This window comes from Acartia tonsa, chromosome 12 (genome assembly GCF_053477335.1).
Source record: "Acartia tonsa isolate MP-2025a chromosome 12, ASM5347733v1, whole genome shotgun sequence".
NCBI classification, from domain to species: Eukaryota; Metazoa; Arthropoda; class Copepoda; order Calanoida; family Acartiidae; genus Acartia; species Acartia tonsa.
The window spans coordinates 31662529-31687468 of NC_137271.1; the positions used below are offsets into that span (position 1 = coordinate 31662529).

Genomic DNA, 24940 nt, shown 5'->3' on the forward strand with positions numbered 1-24940 from the left:
TAGTATTTTGGTATGTGCTTTGTTTTAGTAAAAAAAAATATGTTTGCTCTTTACCTGGATGACCCTGCCAGGTTTGCTGGCATCCTGTGCCCGCCAGGATGGAGATATTCAAAAAAATTCCAACTCTCAGTTATGTGTCATACCCATACTTAAAAAGTCACGCAGTTTGGGCTCTTTATCTTTTACACACAGAAAATGAAAAAATCGGTGGGGGGGGGGCGTTAGTCGCCCACCCCCCCCCCCCCCCGACCGTTAAGGGTTAATAAAAAACATTTGCTCTAAGATATTTTATTGCAAAGTTAGTAAACAACCATATAATTGTAAAATTCAATCGCTTTAAAAAACATCACATAAAATTACATAATAAAGAAGTAATAAAATACGTGTGAAAAATTATTATTTTTATTACCTATAACTTTGATACATTTTTTTCAAGATATGATTTACATTATCAATTAAAAATAAACCAAACTTTGTGCTTTCCCTCAAAGTGCTTATCGAGTACTGCCCCTCCCCCCTAATTTTTAGATAAATTAGAGGCGGGATAGTTGTTTTCTCTTATGCCTCATCCCTAAGGGGTCACCCTGTACTTCAATATAACCTAACCTAACATGACCAAAAGTAATAAATTAGACGAACAAAATAATATACAATATCACTATTTTCCATTTTTTCTAAAATAGGGTTTGGGGGGGGGGGGTTGTTCTAGGCTCGACTATGCACTTTAAGGGAATCTCAACCGTCTGAAACCTGCATTTGTAAAAGTATTATGATATAAGTGACAAGAGTGCTTGTAATGGCCACTATAAGTCCTTTGTTAACATCAAAGAAACCCTCAGCTGTTAGGGGCCCAGCCTCTTTGAATCTCAATATTAGTGACAGCACTTTCTTACTCGAGTTTTCAGGGATGCTCTCATAGGAAATCCTAAATAAATTAATTTTTTATTGTAAAAAGTATCCGGGTTTTTTTTTGTAGCTAAGATACTCTATATCTATCTAAGAGTCTGATCATTAGAGTCACTACGTAAACGATTGTAACATTTATTGACGAATTTAAGAGTTTTTATAGCAAATTGTCTTAAAATTGAATGAGACTTCTAATGAACTCATTTAATTTTAAAGAATATTGTAAGCTTGTAATTATTGACACTTAAATTATTGGGTGAAAAGTTTAAACACTGCTTGTTTGAACCATTCAATTAGATTTGGTCAAAAGTTCCTAAAGGCTTTGAGCCAACTAATGAGAAAGCAACTTTGGGTACCTTCTAATGTCCTTTCCCTCCCTCCCTAAAACTTACCAAAGCTTGTGAATAACCTCCAACCTAATATTGTCCACATCATTAGCTACCAGGCACAAGTAAACTAACACAAGACAGGTTCCCAAGCTCCATAGTACACTAACCCAAAATATTACCATATCTGCCGCAGACGATGCTTCTGACAACAAAATACCCAACTTCACAATGTTTAGGTACAAAACTATAATAGCAGCAATCGTTTGTAAAGTAAGAATAAGAAAAAGTCCTAAGCTGACAGATTTTTGAAAGATCAGATACTCTTTTAGCACATTTTCAATTTGGACTGTGTATTTGTTGGAACTCGTTCCATCATTCGCCAGTGCTTCATTAGTTTTCTTGATATAGTTTGATACAATGCATCCAAAATAAAAGAGATAGCTGAAGAGTAAACCATATCCATTGATCATCATAATCATCGGGCCAGGTAGGTTAGTGGCTGCTTCCATCAACCAGTTCTCCACCTCTCTTTCAAAAGCTTCCAAAATATACCAAAACAACATTCCAATCACTTGCAGTATATGAATAATTGCCACTAACAGAAGCAGCCATTTTCTTTTTGGTGCATGAATGTTTGCCTCTGATATGATATCTGGAAACTTGTCCTCTAGCTTGTTGCTGGCAAGCAATGAAAATGCCCCATTCAAAATCAGAATTAAGTCTGTTAGCAAAGCCATGATTATAAAATTGATATCCGCAACTTTGGCATATAGCTGATAGCTGTAATAATTAGACCAGATTGCTAGTGCAATTAGGAACACTTGAATTAATCCAGTAATCAACAATCTTACTTTAGTCGTTGGTATTACCCCAATAAGTCTTAGGAATCTTATCAGCTTATAAGACCATGTACTTCCAGATATTTGATTGACTCGAGTTGTTTCTTCAAAACTTTCCATGTTACTAGATACCAGAATGGTATTTTTAAAATTGCTCGATAATCAAAGGTTTCTATTAGATCAAAGTAAATTCATGAGGTTACTTTAGTCTTAAGAAAAATATTTTGTAAGGGACAATTACAATGAAAATAGTGTAATAATTTGTTTATTCTAACTAGTAGCTTTGCCCCTAGCCTATACCTGGAGGGGGGGGGGGGGGGGGAATTGTTAAGACAAAAAAAAAACATTTTTATGATCATACGAAAGTATGACATATCCAGTAATGTATATTATAGATTTTTTATTTTGTAAAAACATCATGATTTTTTTATGCCATAATATAGAGTATCTTTGCTTCTAATGTCTTGTTTTTTATATGAAAGATTATTGAATTCGCTGTTAAAACATTTGTGCCCTAAAAACACGGTCGGATGTACAAACCTTACGCACCCTAGATATAGCTATGCCACAAAAATCGTAAAGAGTTAAAATTTTCATTTTATACTCTTAATAGAATAACTTTGTTATTGGTGTTTTAGTAACTTGTTATAGATTGTTTGCTCTAGGTTGGAAGAGTCAAATTGTTTGCTCTCTTTGTTAAGTTTTAATTAATGTTTAAAGAGGAGCAATAGTGTAATTATAGTCAGGAAAGAAGGGATGGGACAATGGATTTAAAAATGATTTTTTGTTGTTGCAAAATGCCGTTAAAAAGTTATGCTTCTAGCAGATAAAGTTTAGAATACCCAATCAAGAAGAAAAGAATGTAAATCATTTTCTAATAAAATCTTCAAATTGGTTGGGTTAAAAATGTAATACTTCTGTAATTAACTGTTTAAAAAGCACCATGATAAAAAACAAATATGTATTTGATTAAGGTATTATCGAGTTTTAACGTCATACTTTTTATTCAATCACAGGCTATTCACATATATTTTTCCTTTAGTACTTACCTACTTACTTCTGCTTATCCTAATTTAATAAAGTTTATCATAGCTAAATTGCTAGAATTTTTTAGATAATTCTTGTTTTTAAGACTTTTGAGCTAGAACTTTTAAATATAATTAATTTTCAATTTTCCTATCCCTACATCTTTAAATAATAATGTGTGGTAATTTTTATTTGTCTATTGGTTTTTGATAGGGCAGCTACTCTTTAACTAGATTATTTTCAATCTACCTACAGTTAAGTACAATGACTAGTTTCACAATGGTTTTATCTATATTACATCTCCAATAGGCATTTTTATAACAGTTGTTATTCTTTTTCCCAAAATTTTAAAAATCTTTTGCGCTACTCATGGATATACGTAGTTTTAGAGTACTATTAAAAACTAAAAAATGTACCTGTCAAATTTTTTTTTGGTTTTATAATATATGAAATAATTACCTATATTATTTGAATTTAGATTAATGCTGAAGTAATCTTATTGTTAAGTTTACAAGCCCAACCTTAATATAGAGATAATTTTATATCCAAAAACATCACCCATTTCATGTTCGAGGTCCCATTGTGGCTTTGAGCCTTTAGTTTGTGTGTGTGTTTGTATGTGTTTTAAATAAAGTAATACATTTTTTAAAAGTAAAACACATCTTCAGAAGTGTTGTCATCCATATACCTGTGTATCTGTATAGAAAATTTAACTTCTCTTGAAAATGTTAATCACTCTTATTAGCCCATGTTCTAATAGTAAGTGCAATTCTTGAGCAATTGTTAAGAACATTTTAAAATTATATATATAAACTAGTGGCTTCGCCCCTAGCCTCTAGGGGCTTCGCCCCATGAGGTAATGGAAAGTCAACCCTCCAGAATAATTTTATAGTTATATTTTCAAAAAAGTTATTCTTTGCCGAATTACTATTTGGTAAAATTAAACCCAGGTTGTGCGCCGTATGCACAAAAATTTCTATTCGTAAAAATTAAACCCAGGTTGTTCACCGTATATCTTGTACGGGCTGAGCATAAGCGAGTACCCTGTATGCGGCGCAAGCTCTGATAGTCCCACTGATTGGACCACATATACACAAAAATTGAAAACTCTCCTCTGTAAATTTTATTTAATACCTATAGTTGCAACAACTTTTTAAAGATGTCAATTTTTAAAAGTTACCTACATAAAGCCCAAAAAAAATTTTTGGTGAATTTTTTTTTTGGGGGGGGATCATGGGGGCTTTGCCCCATGATGCAGTGGGGTTCCCCCAACCCAATTACTGGTTTTTGTTTACAAAAATAAAAAAAAATTTGGAAATAGGGATTTTTTTATTTTTAGGGGGGTTGGGGTGTCCCACCCTCCTAGAAAATAGCCTAAAACCACCAGAGGACCAGTAGGTATATTCCCGGAAGAGTAGAGCCCAATTTGTTCAGCAGTTACTGAGATTTTCCAAAAAATCTATAAAAAAATTTGGGGAGAGTTTTTTTTTTTTTTTTTTTGGGGGGGGTTTGGGGTGTCCCACCCCCCAGGAAAATAGCTTAAAACCATCACAGGACCAGTAGATATAATCCCTGAAGAGTAGAGCCCAATCGGTTTAGCGGTTACTGAGATCTTAAGCTACAGACGGTCAGACGGACAGACATCAAGGTACTTTGTTTTATAGATATTAGCGATGGCAATTCGTCAAATTTTTGGACCAGATTCGGATTCTTACAAGAATCTGTCCAAAAAATGGCGGATTCTCTCGGATTCCGGATTCTTATTTTTGGCGGATTCCGGATTCGGATTTCGGATTCTAGCAATATTTTATAAGGCTTTTTTAAAAAATTAAAAATTTGAAGTGCTACATATGTCCTAAAAATTAATGTTCTTGGTGATCTCTAAAATTCAATTCCGAGAATCGAACCAGATTTTAAAAGATATTATATAATGGTGCGCCACTTAAATTTGGACTTTTTTTAATAGGCCATAGCGTCCAAACTACTTGACCAATCAGGACGTTTGACCCCACTATAAAAAGCTTAGGTAATGACCTTTTAGCACAAAAAAATCTTTGGACGAAGATGGGCTCGTACTCCAAGCTGGCCGCGCTTTTGTACAACAAGGCAGATTCGAAATGCGCTGGTGGTATGATATTGATTCTAGACTAGAGCCCACTAAATCGGACCTCAGCCCATTTGTAGATGAGGTAGAGTTATGCAACTTGCTGGGAATACTGTTAGATACTTAAGTAAGCCACTAGAAAAGACTAGAGCTCTCTATCTAAAACCGCTTGGCTGTGGTACTCCGGCAAAGTGAAACGTGGCAGATTTAGAGATGTCAAAAACGTAAAAAATCGCGTAAAATCGTGAAAATTTCTCGATTCTCGACGTTAGAGACCCATATGGACTATAAAAACTCATTTTAGACTTTGGGTTGCGCTGACAACCCTAGCTAAATTTCCATGCCATTTCCAAAAAGGTATAGAACGTCGTTCTAGCTCAACTGTGGCCCAAATGAGAGCCGCCGTGTCGAAGGACAGCTTGAAAGTTGGGTGAATTTGGATCCTGCGGTTAGTCACTTTTCTAAAGAAATGAGGCCTCCCAGCAGCCCAATCTTAATTTAATGGACTTTTGGCCTGGAGCTACTTTGAAGTATGCACTAATAGACGTGCCCATACCACAAAGACCTCCCTTATTGCCACTATCAAGAAGAACTTCGCCAGCTTGGACAGGCACATTTTGACCTGGGCCAGCCGGCGGTTGAGTAGGCGGGTGAAGGCGGTGATTGATCCTGGCGGCGATTTTATTGAATGATCTAATAGTCATATACCTAGTTTGCTTCCCAGTTTTTAAAATTTAATAAAATCTTTAAAATTGACGATATTATGTTCATTTGTTTAGAATTTAGAAAAAGTCCGGTTTTATGTGGCGCACCCTGTATATAATGATGATAATCTTTGCTTTCAAAAAGGGGGAATTGAAAGAAAAAACTCAAGACGCTAATTATAGCCTACCAATTAAGAATCCGAATCCGCTATTAAAAACGGATTCTGGATTCGGATTCCAAAATAGAACAAAAATTGGGCGGATCCCGGATATGCAGTATTGAAGTCGTAGGCGTGTGGAAAAGGGTAGTCAATAACCCCCTTAAAAATTGAAATTGGAAAGGCCTAAAAAACTGTGATCGTTACTGACTAAAATATCCTGAATGTACAAAAATCTGAAGTAAAAAGACCAACATCTTACTTTATTATTTTAGGTTTGAAGCCGGAGATATAACTGGAATAGTTGAATTGAATGCCCTGATCAAAGTGAATAGATACGCCCACAAACTTCTCTCCAAGCACTTGGCTCTAGGTAGGGTTTATAATACCTGTGTTACAAAGTAGTATGATGTATGATTGTCTGAAGATAATAACCTCAGTAAAGGCTGAATGGAATCTGCTTTTCAGGGGAGTATAATACATATTTTATGCATTTAGTTTGTTGGAGGGAGGGTACACTTCAACTAATGACTTAGAGCCCCATCTCTACTCTATTAACTTAAAATTACAAAAAAATAGTACCTATTGATCATGAATCATCTTTAAGTACCTAGTTTAAATTTTCGATCAATAGTTAGAATTTTAAAAGAATACAAAACATTTTTAGATCTATAATCTCTTATTTCTTGCCATTAATACGTCCAAAAATATTTATAATACAAAGAAGAATGATGTATGTCCGTCCGTCTGTCTGTCCGTCTGTCCCTTAAGATCTCGGTAACCACTTAACCGATCGGATTCTACTCTTCAGGGAATATACCTACTGGTGGATTTAGGCTATTTTCTTTGGGGATGGGTATTTTAAAAGAATACAAAAACATTTTTAGATCTATAATCTCTTATTTCTTGCCATTAATACATCCAATGTACAAAAATATCAAACAAAAACTTTGAATTCTAACAGACTTATATCCCTAAGAAGGAAACTAAACTAAAAAAGCAAAATTTCAGATGATTTTGATGACATGTATCGCGAGGCTAACCACAACGTGTTGGCTCCCTATGGAAGGGTCACACTTCACGTTTTCTGGGAGCTCAACTACGACTTCTTGCCCCATTACTGCTACAACGCTGCCACAAACAGGTTTTATATTCTGATATTTTTAAAACAAAGACGACATTTGTCTAATACAGTTAATAAGATTCTTTAGATGACTGACAGGTGGGAGGAATTTAATAGATAAATCAAAAACAATCTGCTTTAAATGTTTATTAAAAGCCAGGCCCACCATAGAATTGAAGATTTTATGATTCCTAATCTTAGGCATATGATTGTAGAAAATCGTTTATTTTCAAATAACGTTAACATCAAAAGATTTGACTCTTTGACAAAATAATATTTATTCAAAAAAAGTACAAAGTTGTTTTTTTATATGATAGTTTTATGAATGTACTAATTCTTCAAATATTAAAAATTCTATGCTTTATATTCGTCGTGGGCCCATTAGAGTAAAACACTAGAGGAAGGGTTAAATAACTGTATCTCTCATCGCAACCGCCTTGTGCAACCTTTCTATTGGGTCATTGAAAATCAACCAATTGTGTCGCTTATATCAACACAGCCAAGTAGCAGAAAATAATTTTGAAGCAGACGAAAGAGGTCTTTGAAAAGAAAGGGAGGTAGTTGTCTGTATATACATCTATACTATAGATCTGTTGTGGGCTCCTTTCTTAAAGTTATTAAAAAAAATGATAGGTAGTTTTATTAATGTACTAATTCTTCAAAAAGTAAAGTCAGCTTTGTTCTCCACTCGATTTTTGTCCGTTTTCTAGTAGGTACTTTTCACTAGCTTTCTTTTTAAAAGCGAAGCTTTTTTATAATTAGGGTCGGTCCGTCCGTACGTCCGTCCGTCACAGAGAGTTAGCTCTTTTCGTTAATTTAATCAGGTTAGAATTGTCCTAGGGTAAGGGGGGGGAAGTTTCGGTAAGGGGCTATTCTCGGTAATTTCGACCTACCTTCATTAAATGACCTTTTTCTCCATGTTCCTTTCAAATGACAGAAAAAAACATTAAAGCAAATTTGTTCCTTGTTAAATTGCCTACAAAAAAGTATAAAATGAATTTTTTGTGAGATGAATATTAAGGGTACTTATTGGGTCTCAAAGTCGGACGAAAATTTTTTTTTTTCAAAACATTTTTTAGTAGGTGTGTAAAGATCGACCTACACAAAAATTGGTAAGACCTAGAGCTGATCTGAAAAACTTTTTGAACTAGAAATTGCCTGCTTTTTCCAAATCCGTTGAGAGCCTTAAAATCGGGTTAATATTTTTTTCAAAAATGACCAAAGTTGGCGCCGGGGGAAAAATCGGTAATTTCAAAAGAAATTAAAATTCAACTTTTAAGGTCATGTTTTCATGTTTTCTTTTGTCAAATCTATTATTCCATATGGACTTTTTAAGAATTAGGCCTAAAAATGAATAGAACAGATAAAAAACAAACAAAAAAAATAATTTTATTTTTTTAATCAAAATTTTGCGAGGAAAAAATCAAAATTTCTGGTCCTTTGAAAAAAAAATATTTTTGACATAGGAGGAATAGTCCGATCTTTATGAATTTTTTTGTGGTTAATCCCAATCACCTATACTAATTATGATTTTTTACGCTTGTTTGGTCGTTTGGCCTTTTTTCATCGATTTTTTTAAGGTTAAAATGTAGTCAAGATTTTTTGCAAAGATGACACTTTTGCTTCAAATTCAATTTTTGAGGTCAATTTTTAATCAATTTTCATGTTTTTTTGGGCTAAATCTATAGTTCAATGTGAGCTTTTTTAGGATCAGGCCTAAAAAGTAATAAAATACGTTTTTTTCTTATATTAATTTTAAGTTTTTTTAAAAAAAATTTTCGAAAAAAAAAATCGAAAATTCGCGTCTTTCAAAAAAATTCATTTTTAACATAGAAGGAATAGTCCGATCATTATGAAACTTTTTGTGGATAATCCCTATAACCTATACTAATTATGATTATTTATGTTCGACTGGCCGTTTGGCCGTTTTTCATCGATTTTTTTTAGGTTGAAAAAAATTACCGATATTTCCCCCGGTGGTGGGGAAATATCGGTAACTTTTTTGCGGTCAATTTCGGCCAACTTCTAAAAGTCCTAGGATAATGTCCTTTTAGGACCTGATAGTCCTTTCCGTAAGCTTTCTACTGGTCTTGGTTTCATTTGAAAATATTAATATTTACCCCATTTTTTTTTCAAAAAAACCGAAAAAAAACCGAAATTTCCCCCCCCTTACCCTATCGATTCCAAACTTTGCATGATGATTCTTATAGTAGTTAGGTACAATTAAGAAAGCGTAGCAACTATATAAACAATACCAGAATGTCCGTACGTCCATTTTAAACATGACGATTTTCAACTTTTTTGACAACAAATTTTTGTATGTTAAAATTATCCGATTCTTCTGATTTTTTGAAAACTGATTCCTATTACAACAAGGTACAAAGTTATAAGCGAAGCATCTCTATAAACAAGTCCCAAATATGTAAGTATGTCCTTAAACAGTATCATCTATTTATGCAGTTTTGCAACAAATTTTCTTAAAATATTGTTTGTACTGATGCATTAATATTCTGCTAATTCAGTTCTGACAATCTACAAGTGTTAATGTTCGTTTGTCCTTCCATTTCAGAGCTTAGCTTTTAGGTATTGTCATCCTTGTTAACTTAACTCTTATCATGATCCATATTATTTTAAAGGTTTGTGAAATGCAAGGATATCCTGTTTACCCAGCAAGTACAGCGTGAACGAGCCCCCCAGATGGCCCACCATTACCTCTGGGGCAGCAAAGCTTTGAACACGGCCAATCATTACATCTATGGGCAGTATGCAAATTTTGTGGGTGAGTTTTTTTTATAAAATTTTCCTTATATTTTCATTTGACACTTTTCAATGTTCAAATATTTTCAACATCCTTAAAATAAAGTAAAAGGATCTCTGTGTGCTTGTCTGTCTGTGTGTACCGAATCATATGATCTCGCTAACCACTGAATCGATATGGTTTTGCTTTACAGGGTAGCTTCTCACATGTCCTGGGAAGGTTTATAAATATATTAGGGAAGGGTACCTACAATTAAAAATGGGGGGTCGACTTTCCCCTCTCTCAGGGTCCCCTAGAAGCCTCTAGGTGCGTAGCCAATAGTATAAAAAAAAGTTTTAAGTGCAAATATAAGGAATGTTATTGTTGAAAAAAGATTTGTCTCAAATGATTCAAAATTGTTTGTTTGGTGAAAAAAAGACAGTTCCACATAATTCCTCTTAAAGTAACTGCAATGCCAAATTTAAGTGCTTTATATCTTTTTTTAGTTGAGTTCCTTTAAATTTATTTTAGTTTTGGTTTCTAAAAGTACTAATTAAACTCAACAAAGCATTAAATATTTAATTTTCAGGTGCTCCCCACTTCAATGCGATGGCAAGATTGCTTGGATATCAAGGCATTGCTGTTGTCATGGAGGAACTTCTCAAAGTTGTCAAATCTTTAGTGCAGGTTTGATTATTTATGTTTTAACAAAAAAAGGGGACATTTTAAAGACACTCGTCACTTGAAGTAACTAAGAATGTAGGTCCAGAAAAAAAAAAAAAAAATTGCTGGTACTTCATGTGACTAATTTCTCTAAATCCCCCCTTTATCAGGGAGTTATCAAAGTATGTAGCTAATTCATTATATTAGCACTTATATTAATAAATTTGGAGGATTTTATTTTCGAACTTTAAATTACTATATACATAAGAGTAAAAAGTATTTAGAATAATATTAACTGCGAAAAACAAAGAATTTCAATGCTTTGCTGTGGTTAAATAAATGTTTGTAATTTTGACTTTATAGACTTGCAACTGAGATATAATTCTTTTCCTATTTTATTTTTAATCTATTTTAATGTACATCTTCTCATAGATATACATATAAAAATAGTTTTTGGGAGGAGGGGGTGAGGACACCCTCTCCAAAAATAGTTTAAAACCTTCCCAGGACCTAAAGAAGCTTCACTGTAAATGAGAACAATATCGGCTCAGCGGTTAGCGAGATCCTTCGGGACAGACAAAAAACGCTTTCTACTTTATATAATAGGATAACAAAATAATTTTTTCTTCAGGGAAATATCCTGCAATTTACGAGAACACTGATGGAAGTTATGCCAAAAGATTGCAAGTTACCAAGGTGAATTTTTGTTTGTTTGTAGTCCAGCTTATTGGTGCTTTCCCTCGATGTTTCTGTCGAGCTTTGACATCTCATTTTTTTGTTAAATGAATCGTAAACAAACCCAAGGATTTAAAGTGATAAGACAATGAACGAGAATTTGATGCACATCCCAAATAGATTACCCCTTGTATATTAAAACTATTAGTTAAAAAGTATTTACCCTACCAGGCAGTTTTTACAAATCAAGATTTAGTTAAAATACAATAATTCTAAGCCAGTTAATGAGAACTTTTAACATTTATAGTCTATCTCAACCATAACATTTATAAATTAGTAACTACTGCTGCTTTATAACGAAATATATTTCAAAGAAAAAAATCTTCATTATCAATCGCATCTCTTAGTGAAGTAAATCAAGCAAATTTAGCTTGGTCAGTTAATGAGAGATTGTGTATTTAAAAATTTTGGTTACCAGTGTAATTTACAGTCCAATGTCACCTGATTGGTATGGATACAATCATCCTTGTTTTTAAAGCAAATCTTAATTTGTAAATGTTCAGGTATGATTATGGAAGTCCTGGAATATTGGAGTATTACCAGCTGAAACTGCTGGACATTGTCCAGTATCCGGATGCCAGGACTGAACTCTTCCATAATTTCAGGTAAATTATAAAGCTTTTCTTAAATTAGGGTATGTACCAATGCACATTATTTAACTAGAACGGGATATATTTATATTATTTTGTTTGAGAATATGAATGAGAAAATTTATGATTTAAATGAAGCTCTTTTGTTATCAATTTAAAGAATCATTATTTACAACCCAGGAAAAGTCATTGATCTAAATAAGGATTTTTATTATAGAAACAAAATTAAAGAGCGAGCAGATACTCTATAATTTAAACATCAAAAATGATAGATTTGTATTTTTTTAAGTTCCTTTGTATTTGTCTTTAATTAGCAAGCATCGATTCATAATTGTTATCATCCTTAAAATGAATTTTAACCAGTTTATAATTTTAGGGAATTTGGAAATGCAATAATTTTCTGTCTGTTGATTGAACAATCCTTGTCACAAGAAGAAGTTCTAGATTTGCTGCAGGCAGCTCCTTTCCAGAATATTCTTCCCAGGTAGAAATAACTGCTATATGAAATTTACTAGGTGCTGTCCCTCAAAGTGCCTCCTCCTCATTTTAAATAAATTGAAATAAATTAAGGGTGTACCCAATATTAGCTAAACTATCCTGGCCTAAAATAGTAAACAAATACACGAAAAATTAGCCTTCCCCCCCCCCCCCCTTGTTTTCAATATTTTTTTAACAGAAGGGGGGAAGATTATGTTCTTAACAAGACACTTTGAGGGTAAACGCCATAAAAAAACGTGCCTAATTCGAAAAAAACGTTTGCTTTTTGGTTAATGATCCTCATTTTTAAGTTTTTCTTACAAAGGTTGTCGAAATATACCGCCTAAACAGAAATGTGAGATCAACTTCTTCAAACGCTTCCCGCATATTTAGCAAAATCTTAAAGAATAATGTACCAGCATGCAGAAGAAAAACATATAATTCAACCATCTTTGAAATGAAAATAAACAATTGTATTTTATAGGCCATTCTGCAAGGAAGGAGAGAAGGCAGAGACAAAGCAGAAGAGACTGGAGGCCAAGTACGCAGCCCTGCAGGTTGTACCCAACATCGAGAAGTTGGGTACAGCCAAGCAGGCCCAGATTGCCAGAGACGGAGACCTGCTGACCAGGGAAAGGCTTTGCTGTGGACTTTCTATCTTTGAGGTTAGTTAACTCCTTACAAAATAACTTATCATTGTCATAAAGAAACATACTTTATTCGCTTTTCTAAAAATTTTCATTTTTGATGGTCAAACATTTTTTTATAATTGCCCTCTAAGGAGATATTACTACAAACAATAAATAGCTCGCCTCAATCACTATAAACAAAAGAACACCTAAAATTAAAATTGTTGGAAAAGTTTAGACACTGAAGGTTTGCACAACTTAATCAAAATTTTGAAGAAGTACTCAAAGTTGTCAAGCCAACAAATGAGATATCTTGTTTATAAGGCTTTGGATACCAGTGGAATTTACAGTCAAATCTTCCCGTCATCTTTTCTGAAACAGTAATCTTAGTTCTTTAAACCATCAGTTCAAGAATGGACTTGGATAATTAGCAATTTTAAATGAAATGTACCTAGGTAGGTAAGTTTTAATGATTTTTTTTTAGGTAATCCTGAACCGTATCAAAGGATTCTTGGACGACGCGGTATGGCATGGAAAGGCTCCTACCAATGGTGTCATCAACATTGATGAATGCACAGAATTCCACAGGTACAAACCAAAAAAACATTCTACATGCCGTTAGATGACTATAATGTTGTAGCCGCTAGTTTTAAAACTAGGAGCTGTTGATGAACATTTGTTTGTTTGTTTGTGTAGCCATTGTTTCTTAGTGTTTGGACCTAAGTAGTCATGAAGAAGGACGAGACACTTTTGTATAGCCACTAGGGCTATCAGCTCCACGCTCAAGTACATTATGCCTTGACCCGCTGTCTCAAGGGAGCTACTCTACATTACCTCACCCTCGCCGAGTATGGCAGGTGTCCCAAATTAAGCCACCATAATGAATGACGCTCTCTGCAGAGGAGCTTGGGATAAAGGTTGTACAGATATTAAGTATCCAAACCACTCAACAATCTCCCTTCTTACACAACCAGGGGAAGTTGTGTGAATGTATTCAACTGAGAAATTCGAGTTGCAACATGGGGACTAGAACTCGAACCCTCATCACCGCAACTCAGTGCGTTACCACTGAGCTACGACGCCCCTGTTGATGAACATTCCCTTTGTTGGACCAATAGTATTATTAGTTGAATTTTTAAGCATAAAGATATGCTTTAAGAAACTCTATTGTCCAAAAATGCTAATGTTTTCCATTTAGGGATAATGAATAGCATGCTATAATATATAATAATATGCTATAATAATATTTAGGTTATGGTCAGCTCTTCAGTTTGTGTACTGTATTCCAGTTGGGGAAAATGAATTCACAGTTGAACATCTTTTTGGAGAGGTAAATATTTTCTTAGGGATCACCATTTTTTATAGAGGTAGGGCGGTCTAAAGCCAATGAAGCTCTAAAGTAATAAGGCTTTTATTTGTCTCATTCTAAAGATCTCGAATTTGCTGCTTTGAATAGGTTGTAATTTTTAGGACCCATTTTATTTATTTTCTTTCTCTCTCTTAGTGTCGCATTAGTTCTCAATTTAAATTTATCAGGAAACTAGCGGACAATAGCATATAAAGCAATCTATAGTCCATTTTGTACATAATATACTAAGCATAGTCTTGTATAGAATTAATAATAAATAATTATAGAAAAGAAGATTAATTTATTTAGATTGTCTTATTCCTGATATCCAATCAAAACTTCTGTTTTAGGGTTTGAACTGGGCTGGCTGTGTGATGATTTTACTCCTGGGTCAACAGAGAAGATTTGAATGCCTCGACTTCTGCTATCATATTTTCAGGTAAAAGTAAACTCAACAAAAACTCACCCGGTCGTTATAAAAAGCTTGTTCTGAAAACAGCAACATATTTGAGACATCCATAGTACAAAAGTTTATACATCCAATAGACAAATAAGAGAGATAAGCGCCATCCTGATTTGTAGGTTTTGTGTGTCTTTTATTTGCAGATAGACTTTGTGAGTCTTTGTATAGGTTTCGTGGCTTAATAATATATTATCCATTTATTGTTTGTTTGACTTTCTCGAGACCTTTGATAGTCAGCCAATCATCGTAATCGTTGATAATGATAATGTTGAATACCATTATAACATTTCTCTCTGAAATGAACTTGAATTTAGATATTGAGTAGATTAGATAAAAGTAAACTCTTAATCCTTATTCTTAACATAATGTAGTCGGCACATCAATGTAATTTATTATATAAAGTTTATAGTTTTTTTTGGCTGAAGCTTAAAGTTTTAGAAATTTTCCGAATAAAATGTACTTTTCACGTAGAATTAGTAAACGTGTTGGGATGGTTCTAGAGGCTATTTCCCTGACCTTCCTTGCTTTCCCCCTAGAGGCTTGGGGCACGGCGCAGCAAATAGTGTTTTGTATTGTAATTTTTTTTAACAGGGTTCAGAAAGTGGACCGAAGAGATGAGAATATCAAGGGAATCCAGCTGAAACGAATGGTTGACAGAATTAGAAGATTCCAGGTATTATTTTTGTATGGTTATCAAAAAATACCATGCCAAGGGTATTTCTGTTTTTTTTTATTTCTTCTTTAAACGCATTAAGAATAGAAGTATTATCCTAGATGAATTGTTAGATACAATAATCCGTCCAATTTAAAATTGAAATGTTTTATTGTCCCAAATCGTGTAAAAATTACAGCCAATAATTTGGATGGAATGTTCCTTTACTCTGTTCTTATAGGCTGCGTTAATATTTCCGACACTATTGGCTGGTATTCAAAGACCCAATTGAAAGTCGGCACAGGGTCCACGGGTTGGGAATATACAGTTATTTTACCCCTTCCCTCTCTATTTTTTTGCATTAATGGATAATATCCCTGTATTTTATCCTTGTTCTTTTACGTCAGGTGCTGAACTCTCAGATTTTCGCCCAGCTGAACAAGTATTTGAACACAAGCCTCTCGGAGAATGAGAATATGCCAGTGGAACATGTTCGCTGCTTCCAGGTACAATACAATCATTATTTAAGTTAATGTCATAGATTCTCTCAACCTAGAGCATGTTCTTGTAACATTTTCTTAATAATTAAGTAAAGTGCTGGAAAGTGTCAAGACTCCAAGAGTGACGGCATAAGAATTTGTCTAATTCCATCTCTTTTTTTGTAATCCCTTTTCTCCCCTCCTTTTTAAACGTATTTTTACGGCGTCACACATGACACTTTCAAGCGCTTCTTACAGAGTTTTCTATTTTAAATCCACTGTTTAATAGTATATCTGCTGTGAAATATTGGGTAAATCGACAAACCGCTGCTTTATCTATAATACAAAGTAGAACGATGTCTGTCTGTCTGTCTGTCTGTCTGTCTGTCTGTCTGTCCGTCTGAAGCTTAAGATCTCAGTAACCATTGAACCGATTGGGCTCTACTCTTCAGGGAATATACCTACTGGTCCTGTGATGGTTTTAAGCTATTTTCTTGGGGGGTGGGAAACCCCTAACCCCCCCAAAAAATGAAAAATCCCCCCCCCAGAAATTTTTTTTTTTTTAACTTTTTCTTTTTAAATCTAAAATACGAAAAATTAGGTTGATCAAACCTCTTTGGGCAAAGCCACTAGAGGCTAGGGGCGAAGCCGCTAGTTATGCTATATAATATTATCATTTTTTTCAGCCGCCTATCCACCAGTCCTTGGCACAGTCGCACTACGGCACACGAGAATCGGCCTACGGCACCAGAGAGAACCCCACCTATGGAACACGTGAGTCTACGTATGGCACGCGGGAGAACCCAAATGCTGCGTATGGGACAATTGGTAGAGACAGGTACATTAGTTAGACAGGTGCCTTAGTTTTGAGCTCTGCCCACCCCCCTCCCCACCTTCCTTCTTATTGTTGAAATGAATCGGTGAGAAAGGTTTATGTGTTCAACAAGGCACTTTGGGGGAAAACTTCATATTATTTAGTCTGAAAAGTAAAAGACAAAAAGATAATCATTGCCTACAGACATTTCATATATGATCTTGAGTGACAAAAAATACGCTAATATGAAAAAAGCTAACTATGTTTATAATCAACAGGGATCTTAGGGAATAAGACAATGGATGATAAATTTGTGTACATTACGATTAACAAAATTACACCATGCGTATTGACCAATCATTGGTTGAAAAGATTAGACATTGCAATTTTGCAAAAGTGCTTAATTTAATAGATGAGATTTAGTGTTCATATAATTTTGGGTACAATTCCCGAAAATTTAGCAAGAATTTATTTTAAAAAGCTAAGACAAATCAAGAAGTGAACATTTATAACAATGAACTTTTTTTTCAGGGGTGGAGTAGGAAACATTAGATGAGGAATCCCTCTCCCTGGTCTAACACAGGTAAATAAATAATTTACTGTAGCCCTCAGTTAATCAAGAATAAGTTGTAAGTTCAATGTAAGCTATTGGCTAGAAATATTAGTTTATTTGTTGTGTTGGTGTTAGAACATGATGATTTTTTGGTTAGGTATTAAAATTTTTTTATTGAATTATTATTGGTAACTTCTTGAAGTTCATAGTCTTGCCTTTTAAAAAGTAAAGAATAAATCGGTTTGTCATTTGTTCTGTAATGCATTGATCGTACAGTTAGCTTTAATCCTACACAAACAAACATTATGACATAATACCTAGATAATAAGACTTAAATTAAGTGGAATAGAAGCGAGGTTTTGTAGTAAGCTTATTTTAAATTGCTTAAGACAATGGTGAAACAAAATAACAACTTTTATTTTCGAAAATTAATATTTTTAATTCAGCTTTAGTATTAATGTTGATTTTAAAGGATTCTTTATAAATGATCATGTTGATAAAGCTAAAGACATTTTAACTTTTTTTTTATTTAGGCAAGGGAGAGTTAAAACTGCTGACGACACAAACACTCACACAAACTCTGAACTTTAATAACCAACACTCAATAACAAACTTATTTTTCATGGCACAATTTCAGACTAATTGAAGAAATTTCTCTTTAAAACTTGAATTTTATCTATCTACAGGACGCCAACAAAATTGCCAAATACATTTCTAATATTACATAGTTTGGCTTTAATCATTCGAATCAAACATTTTTATAAATAAAAAGGCTTTTGCCTATGTGATTACCTTTTCTATGGCTTAAACTTTCAATGTTGTAAATTCAATGTTTGCTTTTTTAATGTTAACTTTTCTAGTTCTTAGATATAATAGTTGTTAGATATAGTTTTTATGCATTTACTGTCAAAAATCCTCCAAAAACTTTAAAAATCAAAAGCTATTGTTTCATTTTTTGCTTAAACTAGAACTAGATTTTAATGTAATAATTTCCACAATATGTTATGTCATTTGCAAGTTCAGTTGTTACACTATTATTTCATTGTTGTCAGCTGTTTTAAGTTTCCTTTCCATCTGTGTAACTTTTAGGTTAGTTGTCGTGAATTCAAAAAAATTGGCGGGAAAAATTGGCGCCAAAAAATTCACTTGCGCATATCCGCCATCTTGAATTCTAGACTTAATTGTAAGATGATAAATTAATTTTAGATTATTTTGTTATTTGTGGTTGTATTAAGTGCTTTTAATATTATTTATTTTTAATAATGTAAATTTCAAGTATTATTTATTAAAGTGACTTCCAGGAGGTTATTTTTTCAAATAAACAGTTGATTAATTTAAATTTACATAAAAATCAAACGAAATACTTTAAAATCTTTCACCTCCAGAAAAATATCACTGTTTTTTTATACTCATTTATATATTGTAGTGTGTGAAACCAGTTTTTCTTTTTAACTTGTGTATTATTATGCTTCCATATACCAAGCTTTAATTATTGTAAAGCTTCTAATAAGAAAGTTACCCAAGAGATGTTAGGTATTAGGTGGCAACTCGTTTTTGGGGTAGGCAAAAGTTTTTCTTTTAAAATTTAAGATGAAGAAAACACTGAGGAAAAAAAGTAACAGCACTGGAATTTGGGGATTTCTCTTGGTAGTATTACACAGTGAAACTTTAAAGAAACGGCGGCAGAATTTAATTGCAGAAATCCCTCACTTTTCTCTGATCTTTTTCCAACATTATTTTAAGATTTTAATTGCAGAAATCCCTCACTTTTCTCTGATCTTTTTCCAACATTATTTTAAGATTTTAATTGCAGAAATCCCTCACTTTTCTCTGATCTTTTTCCAACATTATTTTAAGATTTTTAAGATTTTCAATGGCAGAAACTGTTATGTCGACGATTTTTTACAGTTCAACACTGTACTACTATGTGAAATTGCCACGCAAACTCAAATTTCTGTAATCGTTTAAGGCAAATTATTTTGGAGGGGATTTTGTAAGTTAAACAACTTCCCACATTCTGCCAGCTGTCCATCAAACAGACGAAAATTGAATGGTTTGTCTGCTACCAGATCACTAAAATATATTAATTGCTTCAAATACCTTTCATCTTTCTTAGTTCAAATTTTTTTTTAAATTAGTTCTTTAAAAATTTATGTAATAAGTATTTGTAATAAATTGTATTATTTTTAATTAATTTATAAAGCAATGGACAAAACCATTATTGATTATGGATAAAGCTTTTGCATTTCTGAACCCCATTTTTGTAATTATTATGATTATTAAAATTTTAAGATAATAAATACCTAAGAAAAATTAAACAATCTAATCACTTTACCCGTTTATTATTCATCAGTAGCGAAGATACCTAAGTGGCCAAAGAGATAGACCAATAATGTGAACTAAAATATACATTTAACCAGGGATCTAAAGGGATAAGACAACGGCTGATAAATTGATGTACATCACCAATGAGGATACACAGAATTACCCTTCTGTAGATTATGATTAGTAGTTTGATCGTTTAGACACTCAACTTATTGATCCAACCAATCAAAATTTACTAAATGTCCACAAAGTTGTTAGGCTAATCAATAAGAAAACATTATTATATTATTTTGGGGACTTATAATTATAACTTATAATTAACCTATAACCATCTCAAGATTTTTATCTAAACATAGCTTAAATGAACATTTTTATTGGCAGTCGAGAAAAGTACATTTCCGCTCGTAGTGAACGGACAGACGGACTAACATGAATCATATAGTAGCCTCACTAATAACAAAGCTTTTCTTTGTAAATATATTAAATATTTTACTAATAAAAATAGTTAACATTTAACAGTTTTACATAATATACACACATTAATATACAAATTTTATATATATCTATATATGAAAATAATATTTTCATCTTTACCCGCTAATCAAAAGAATTATATTTCATTCTCAATAAGTCTAATCAACTTGGAAATAAAATAACAAGGATGACAACATTCAATAAATGAAGTACATATTAAAAAATAGGTTTTTGTTTAAATTAATTTTTTCTAATATGTTAAGCGAGGGTTGACAAATGAAAAAAAAACATTCTAGAAATCTAGGAAATGTATGGGTATTAGGCTTAGGCATTTAAAAGCCAATTTGAAAAAAAAGTATTTTTACAAAGTTAGTTATTAAATGTCCAGTTTCATCCGCTATACTGTGATATACGAGAAATCTTAAACAAAATTGACCCATCCTGTCATCTATAATACAAAGTAGAACGATGTCTGTCTGTGTGTAGCAAAGGATCTCGCTAACCGCTGAACCGATCGGGTTCTCCTTTACAGGGTAGCTTCTCATAGGTCTGGGAGGTGGGACACCCCTAACCCCCCCAAAAAATGAAAAATTCTCCCCCTCCAAAAGAAAATTATAATTTTCTTTAAAATCTAAAACACGAAAAATTAGTTTGATCAAACCTCTTGGGGCAAAGCCCCTAGAGGCTAGGGGTGAAGCCGCTGGTATTAATTAAAGTTTGTTAGAAATTGGGACACAAAATAAATGGTGCTACGATTCTAAAAGATGAAATCTTAGAACTAATACGCGTCACACTCACTAGTTGCTTATTAAGAAAGTGAATGAGAATTATAAATATATATATAGAGAGAGATCAAATCACAATTTCTATCATTAAGTACTTTCATTTGAGGTTTTGAAAACGTACTTTGCTTAAAATTATTTAATTTGATTGTTATTGAAAAGTTTAATAAAGGGCCATTTTTTGCGTATTTTCGGTAAAGTTGAATGTAAGCTTCCAGTCAAATGCGCTTGTTAGGTCAAACTGTTCTTAATATACCTACATAATTAAGAACAGTTTGACTTAACAAGCGCATTTGACTGTAAGCTTGCAACCAACTTTACAGAAAAAAATGAGCCCCCTTTTTCAACCCTATAGAACCACGAAATTTCAACCCATTAGTATTTTAATTCGAAAGATGATTAAATAACATAATAAATATACAATAAATAATGGCGAATAATACCTTAACAAACGATATAGTACAGCATCATAAAATTGAAATAGAACTCTATATAAAGGTTTTTGTTTAAAAGCAAAGCAAGCTAAATATCAAGTCTGTATTATTTCTATCTTCAGTCTTTTTAATCTATGTCTGACCTGTTATAACATATAAAATGTTATTATTCAGTAATCCATTTGTGGTTGAAACGTTTGGACACTTAACTAAATAAACCAACCTATAATAATCGAATGAAAGTCTAAAAGGTTGTTGTGTAATAAACAGTCCAATGTCTTCTCCCGCCCTGGGTTTTGTTAGTACTTTAAGAAGGATTAGTAAAGGGGAAGTGGTGGCTGCTTTACTTGGAAGAGCTTAATAGATGACCTAACTTCAAAGATAAGCTGTTGTTAATTCATAGAACCCTATCATTTTATGCACGCTCTACTATCTTATCTGAGATGGGTTTTTGAAAGATGAATGCCGCGTTTCTTGATTGATTTATTGATTAAACAGAGTATACAACTATTTATTCAATTATTTCGCTTTTGTTGGTACGGCCTTCATAGAAGAAAACAAATTATCTTCAATCCATTTTTGCTGCATATTAATTAATGCATCGTTTTAGAGCTGTGTTAGACATTATACAAATGGCTAAATTTAAAATTTTTGAATTCTTAAGTTGTATACTCTGTTGAAATCATATCGTCTTCGTTCAATCAATCAATGTCGAAAAAACGCGGCATTCATCTTTCAAAACCCCATCTCTGTTAAACGATAATACAATCAGGGATTGGACAATGAAAGATAAATTAATCTTCCTTTCTTTTCTTCAGTTTTAAGTTCTTCTGGTAGAATATGATAAAGATTATTTTAGGCTTCATTGGCCAATCCCTGCTTTAAAAATACATTGAATAAATTGAAAGTATATAAAAATACAATATATACATAATATGATTTGTTTTGAGGTATTTGGATTTCTATAATTGTGAATATGTGTTTTTAGGGGGGGACAATGCTTCCCCCTCCAGGTGACAAATTTGCATTGAAAAGTGGGATCCACTGCAATTTACGGTAAAATGTTGTAGGAATCTATTTAAGTCCATAAAATGATCAGAAATAGCTAGGGATTTTCAGGGATAAGACCATGAACGATAAATTGATACGCACACTCAATGATGATGAACAAAATTATCCCCTCTACAGATTAAAACATTGGTTGAAATGTTTGGGCATTTGAACCCAACTAATCAAAAAGTACCAAAAGTGTTTAAGCCAACTAATATGATAACGAGGTTATGAAACTGTGTGTACCAGTTTAATTTACAGTCCAATGTCCCCTCCCCTCCCTGGGAATAGCCAAGACTTAAGAATTATGCGTAGCAGCCTTTAAAGTTCTTAGTTTTGAGGTTCGATTCCTGCAACAATTTAACACAACGCAGCTGTTCCGTAGAGTGTTGCAAGTTAATTTTTTCAACACAGCCAACACAAAATGGAATCATTTACTTTTTAAAGGTTAATAATAGTTATTTCTCGCATCGTATTATAAACGGCTTTCCGCGGATATAGAATGTACAATTATGAGATTAAAACTAGTTTTTTTTAGCCCCGAGGTGACGAAGTCACCGGCTAAAAAAACTAGTTTTAATCTTATGATTGTACATTTCTATATTCGTAGAAAGGTGGATATAATACGATGCTAGACATAGTTTTTTCGTATGGATGAGAACCGGTTCCTATCCACCGGATTCGAATGAATACGAGAAAGTAAATTATTATTGCCTAAAACGCTTATAAAAAAAAATCAACCAAAGTTTGAATTTAATGTTTTGGCCATATTGTAAAAATAATCTTTTCTTTAAAAAACAATTTAATGGGAAGCAATTCTTCTCTGTACGTTAATGATATCAAATACTTAAAAATATCATGATCAAATTTACATTGATTTTATTAGTTTTTATTTATCAATCAAGGAGTAAATTGTTTTATTCGAGTATTAACCAAAAATGTTGAAACATAGAGGAATTTTTATGTTTGGTATAAAAATATTAAATACAACCCTTAGAAATTTATTGTTTTTGTTGGGATTTCTTATTTTGATTTGAATTGATTAGAATAATGCTATTCATAAGCTTTGAAAAAAATAAAAAAAAGTGGACATTTTGGTTGAATTAAAATAAGTAGTTTTCAAATACAAATTGATTAAAATCGCTACTTTGCTTTACATGGTCTATTATATGTATTATTTGAACAAGTTTGATTTTGGCAAGAACTGGATTTTTAGTCTTGTTATTAGGTTAATTCGTGGGAGGGGGGGGGGGATTTCTAACAAGGAGTGTCAAATTTACATAAATGATTATTATTAAATAATCAATTTAAAATCCTTTAATAGGTTTATGTGCCAGTTATAGTAAAAAAGCAAACTAAACTTGGATGGCTTAATTGCAATTTCTTGTCAAGAAAATCCAAAATTTTCGTTGAGCTGTTAATCGTAATTCATTTTCAAGTTCATACCAATATTAGCCTATATACTTAAGGCTTTTCTTTTGCATTGCAATTTTGACAAACATAGTGTAAATTACCCCCCCCCCCCCACCACTCCATCCAACTTTCTCTAGAAGTGAGTATAAATCAAATTTTTGTCACTGGTAACTAGTGCAGAACTTGTCACTGGTAACTAGTGCAGAACTTGTCACTGGTAACTAGTGCAGAACTTGTCACTGGTAACTAGTGCAGAACTTGTCACTGGTAACTAGTGCAGAACATGTCACTGGTAACTAGTGCAGAACTTGTCACTGGTAACTAGTGCAGAACTTGTCACTGGTAATTAGTGCAGAACTTGTCACTGGTAACTAGTGCAGAACATGTCACTGGTAACTAGTGCAGAACTTGTCACTGGTAACTAGTGCAGAACTTGTCACTGGTAACTAGTGCAGAACTTGTCACTGGTAACTAGTGCAGAACTTGTCACTGGTAACTAGTGCAGAACTTGTCACTGGTAACTAGTGCAGAACTTGTCACTGGTAACTAGTGCAGAACTTGTCACTGATAACTAGTGCAGAACGGTACAATATCTATTCTTGATATTTGTCTGATCAGAAATGTTCTTATGCCTCTGGTTCAATCTGAAATCACCACATCATCTATACTTGGATCCTGAAAATAAAAGGCCAGGTAAAATTATCTTAAGAAAACTTTGTTTGAATAACTATTTCTATTTTCAATAAAACAATTACTGCATAATAATTTAAACTTAGATATGTTTATCTGTAAACAGTTTGCTGACTTGGAGGCAAAATAGTCTTTCTTTTATTACTACTAGCGGTTTCTCCCCTAGCCTCTAGGGGCTTTGCCCTAAGAGGTTTGATCAAACTAATTTTTCGTGTTTTAGACTTAAAACAAAATTTTTAAAAAAAATTTTGGGGGGGGAATTTTTTTTTTTTGGGGGGGGGGGGTGTTAGTCGACCCCACTATTTAAATGTTAGTTTTAATTTAACAAGAAAAATTTTTTTTGGGGGGGGGGATATTTTTCATTTTTTGGGGGGGTTAAGGGTGTCCCACCCCCCAAGAAAATAGTTATAAACCTTTCCAGGACCTATGAGAAGCTACCCTGT

General features: G+C 33.1%; 2 protein-coding genes across 3 annotated transcripts in view; one reads left to right on the forward strand and one right to left on the reverse strand.

Annotated features, from left to right (window-relative positions):
• The window catches only part of Cyfip (Cytoplasmic FMR1-interacting protein Sra-1), a 40761-nt gene extending 21918 nt beyond the window's left edge, over nucleotides 1-18843 (forward strand). Inside the window, exons 23-38 of the mRNA XM_080179275.1 lie at nucleotides 6342-6439; nucleotides 7078-7210; nucleotides 9826-9968; nucleotides 10516-10613; nucleotides 11221-11285; nucleotides 11828-11929; nucleotides 12291-12398; nucleotides 12876-13056; nucleotides 13505-13608; nucleotides 14272-14350; nucleotides 14719-14807; nucleotides 15423-15504; nucleotides 15891-15989; nucleotides 16649-16800; nucleotides 17308-17359; nucleotides 17863-18843. Coding sequence (XP_080035401.1) covers nucleotides 6342-6439; nucleotides 7078-7210; nucleotides 9826-9968; nucleotides 10516-10613; nucleotides 11221-11285; nucleotides 11828-11929; nucleotides 12291-12398; nucleotides 12876-13056; nucleotides 13505-13608; nucleotides 14272-14350; nucleotides 14719-14807; nucleotides 15423-15504; nucleotides 15891-15989; nucleotides 16649-16800; nucleotides 17308-17332 — 1558 coding nt within the window. The 3' untranslated portion in view covers nucleotides 17333-17359; nucleotides 17863-18843. The remainder of the gene's footprint in view (nucleotides 1-6341; nucleotides 6440-7077; nucleotides 7211-9825; nucleotides 9969-10515; nucleotides 10614-11220; nucleotides 11286-11827; nucleotides 11930-12290; nucleotides 12399-12875; nucleotides 13057-13504; nucleotides 13609-14271; nucleotides 14351-14718; nucleotides 14808-15422; nucleotides 15505-15890; nucleotides 15990-16648; nucleotides 16801-17307; nucleotides 17360-17862) is intronic.
• A 1274-nt stretch (nucleotides 18844-20117) lies between these two features.
• The window catches only part of LOC145333435 (cGMP-dependent 3',5'-cyclic phosphodiesterase-like), a 94770-nt gene continuing 89947 nt past the window's right edge, over nucleotides 20118-24940 (reverse strand). For both annotated transcript variants that reach the window (XM_080178578.1, XM_080178576.1), the window contains one exon: nucleotides 20118-24482. In XM_080178578.1, the coding sequence (XP_080034704.1) occupies nucleotides 24447-24482 (36 nt within the window). In that variant the 3' untranslated portion in view covers nucleotides 20118-24446. The remainder of the gene's footprint in view (nucleotides 24483-24940) is intronic.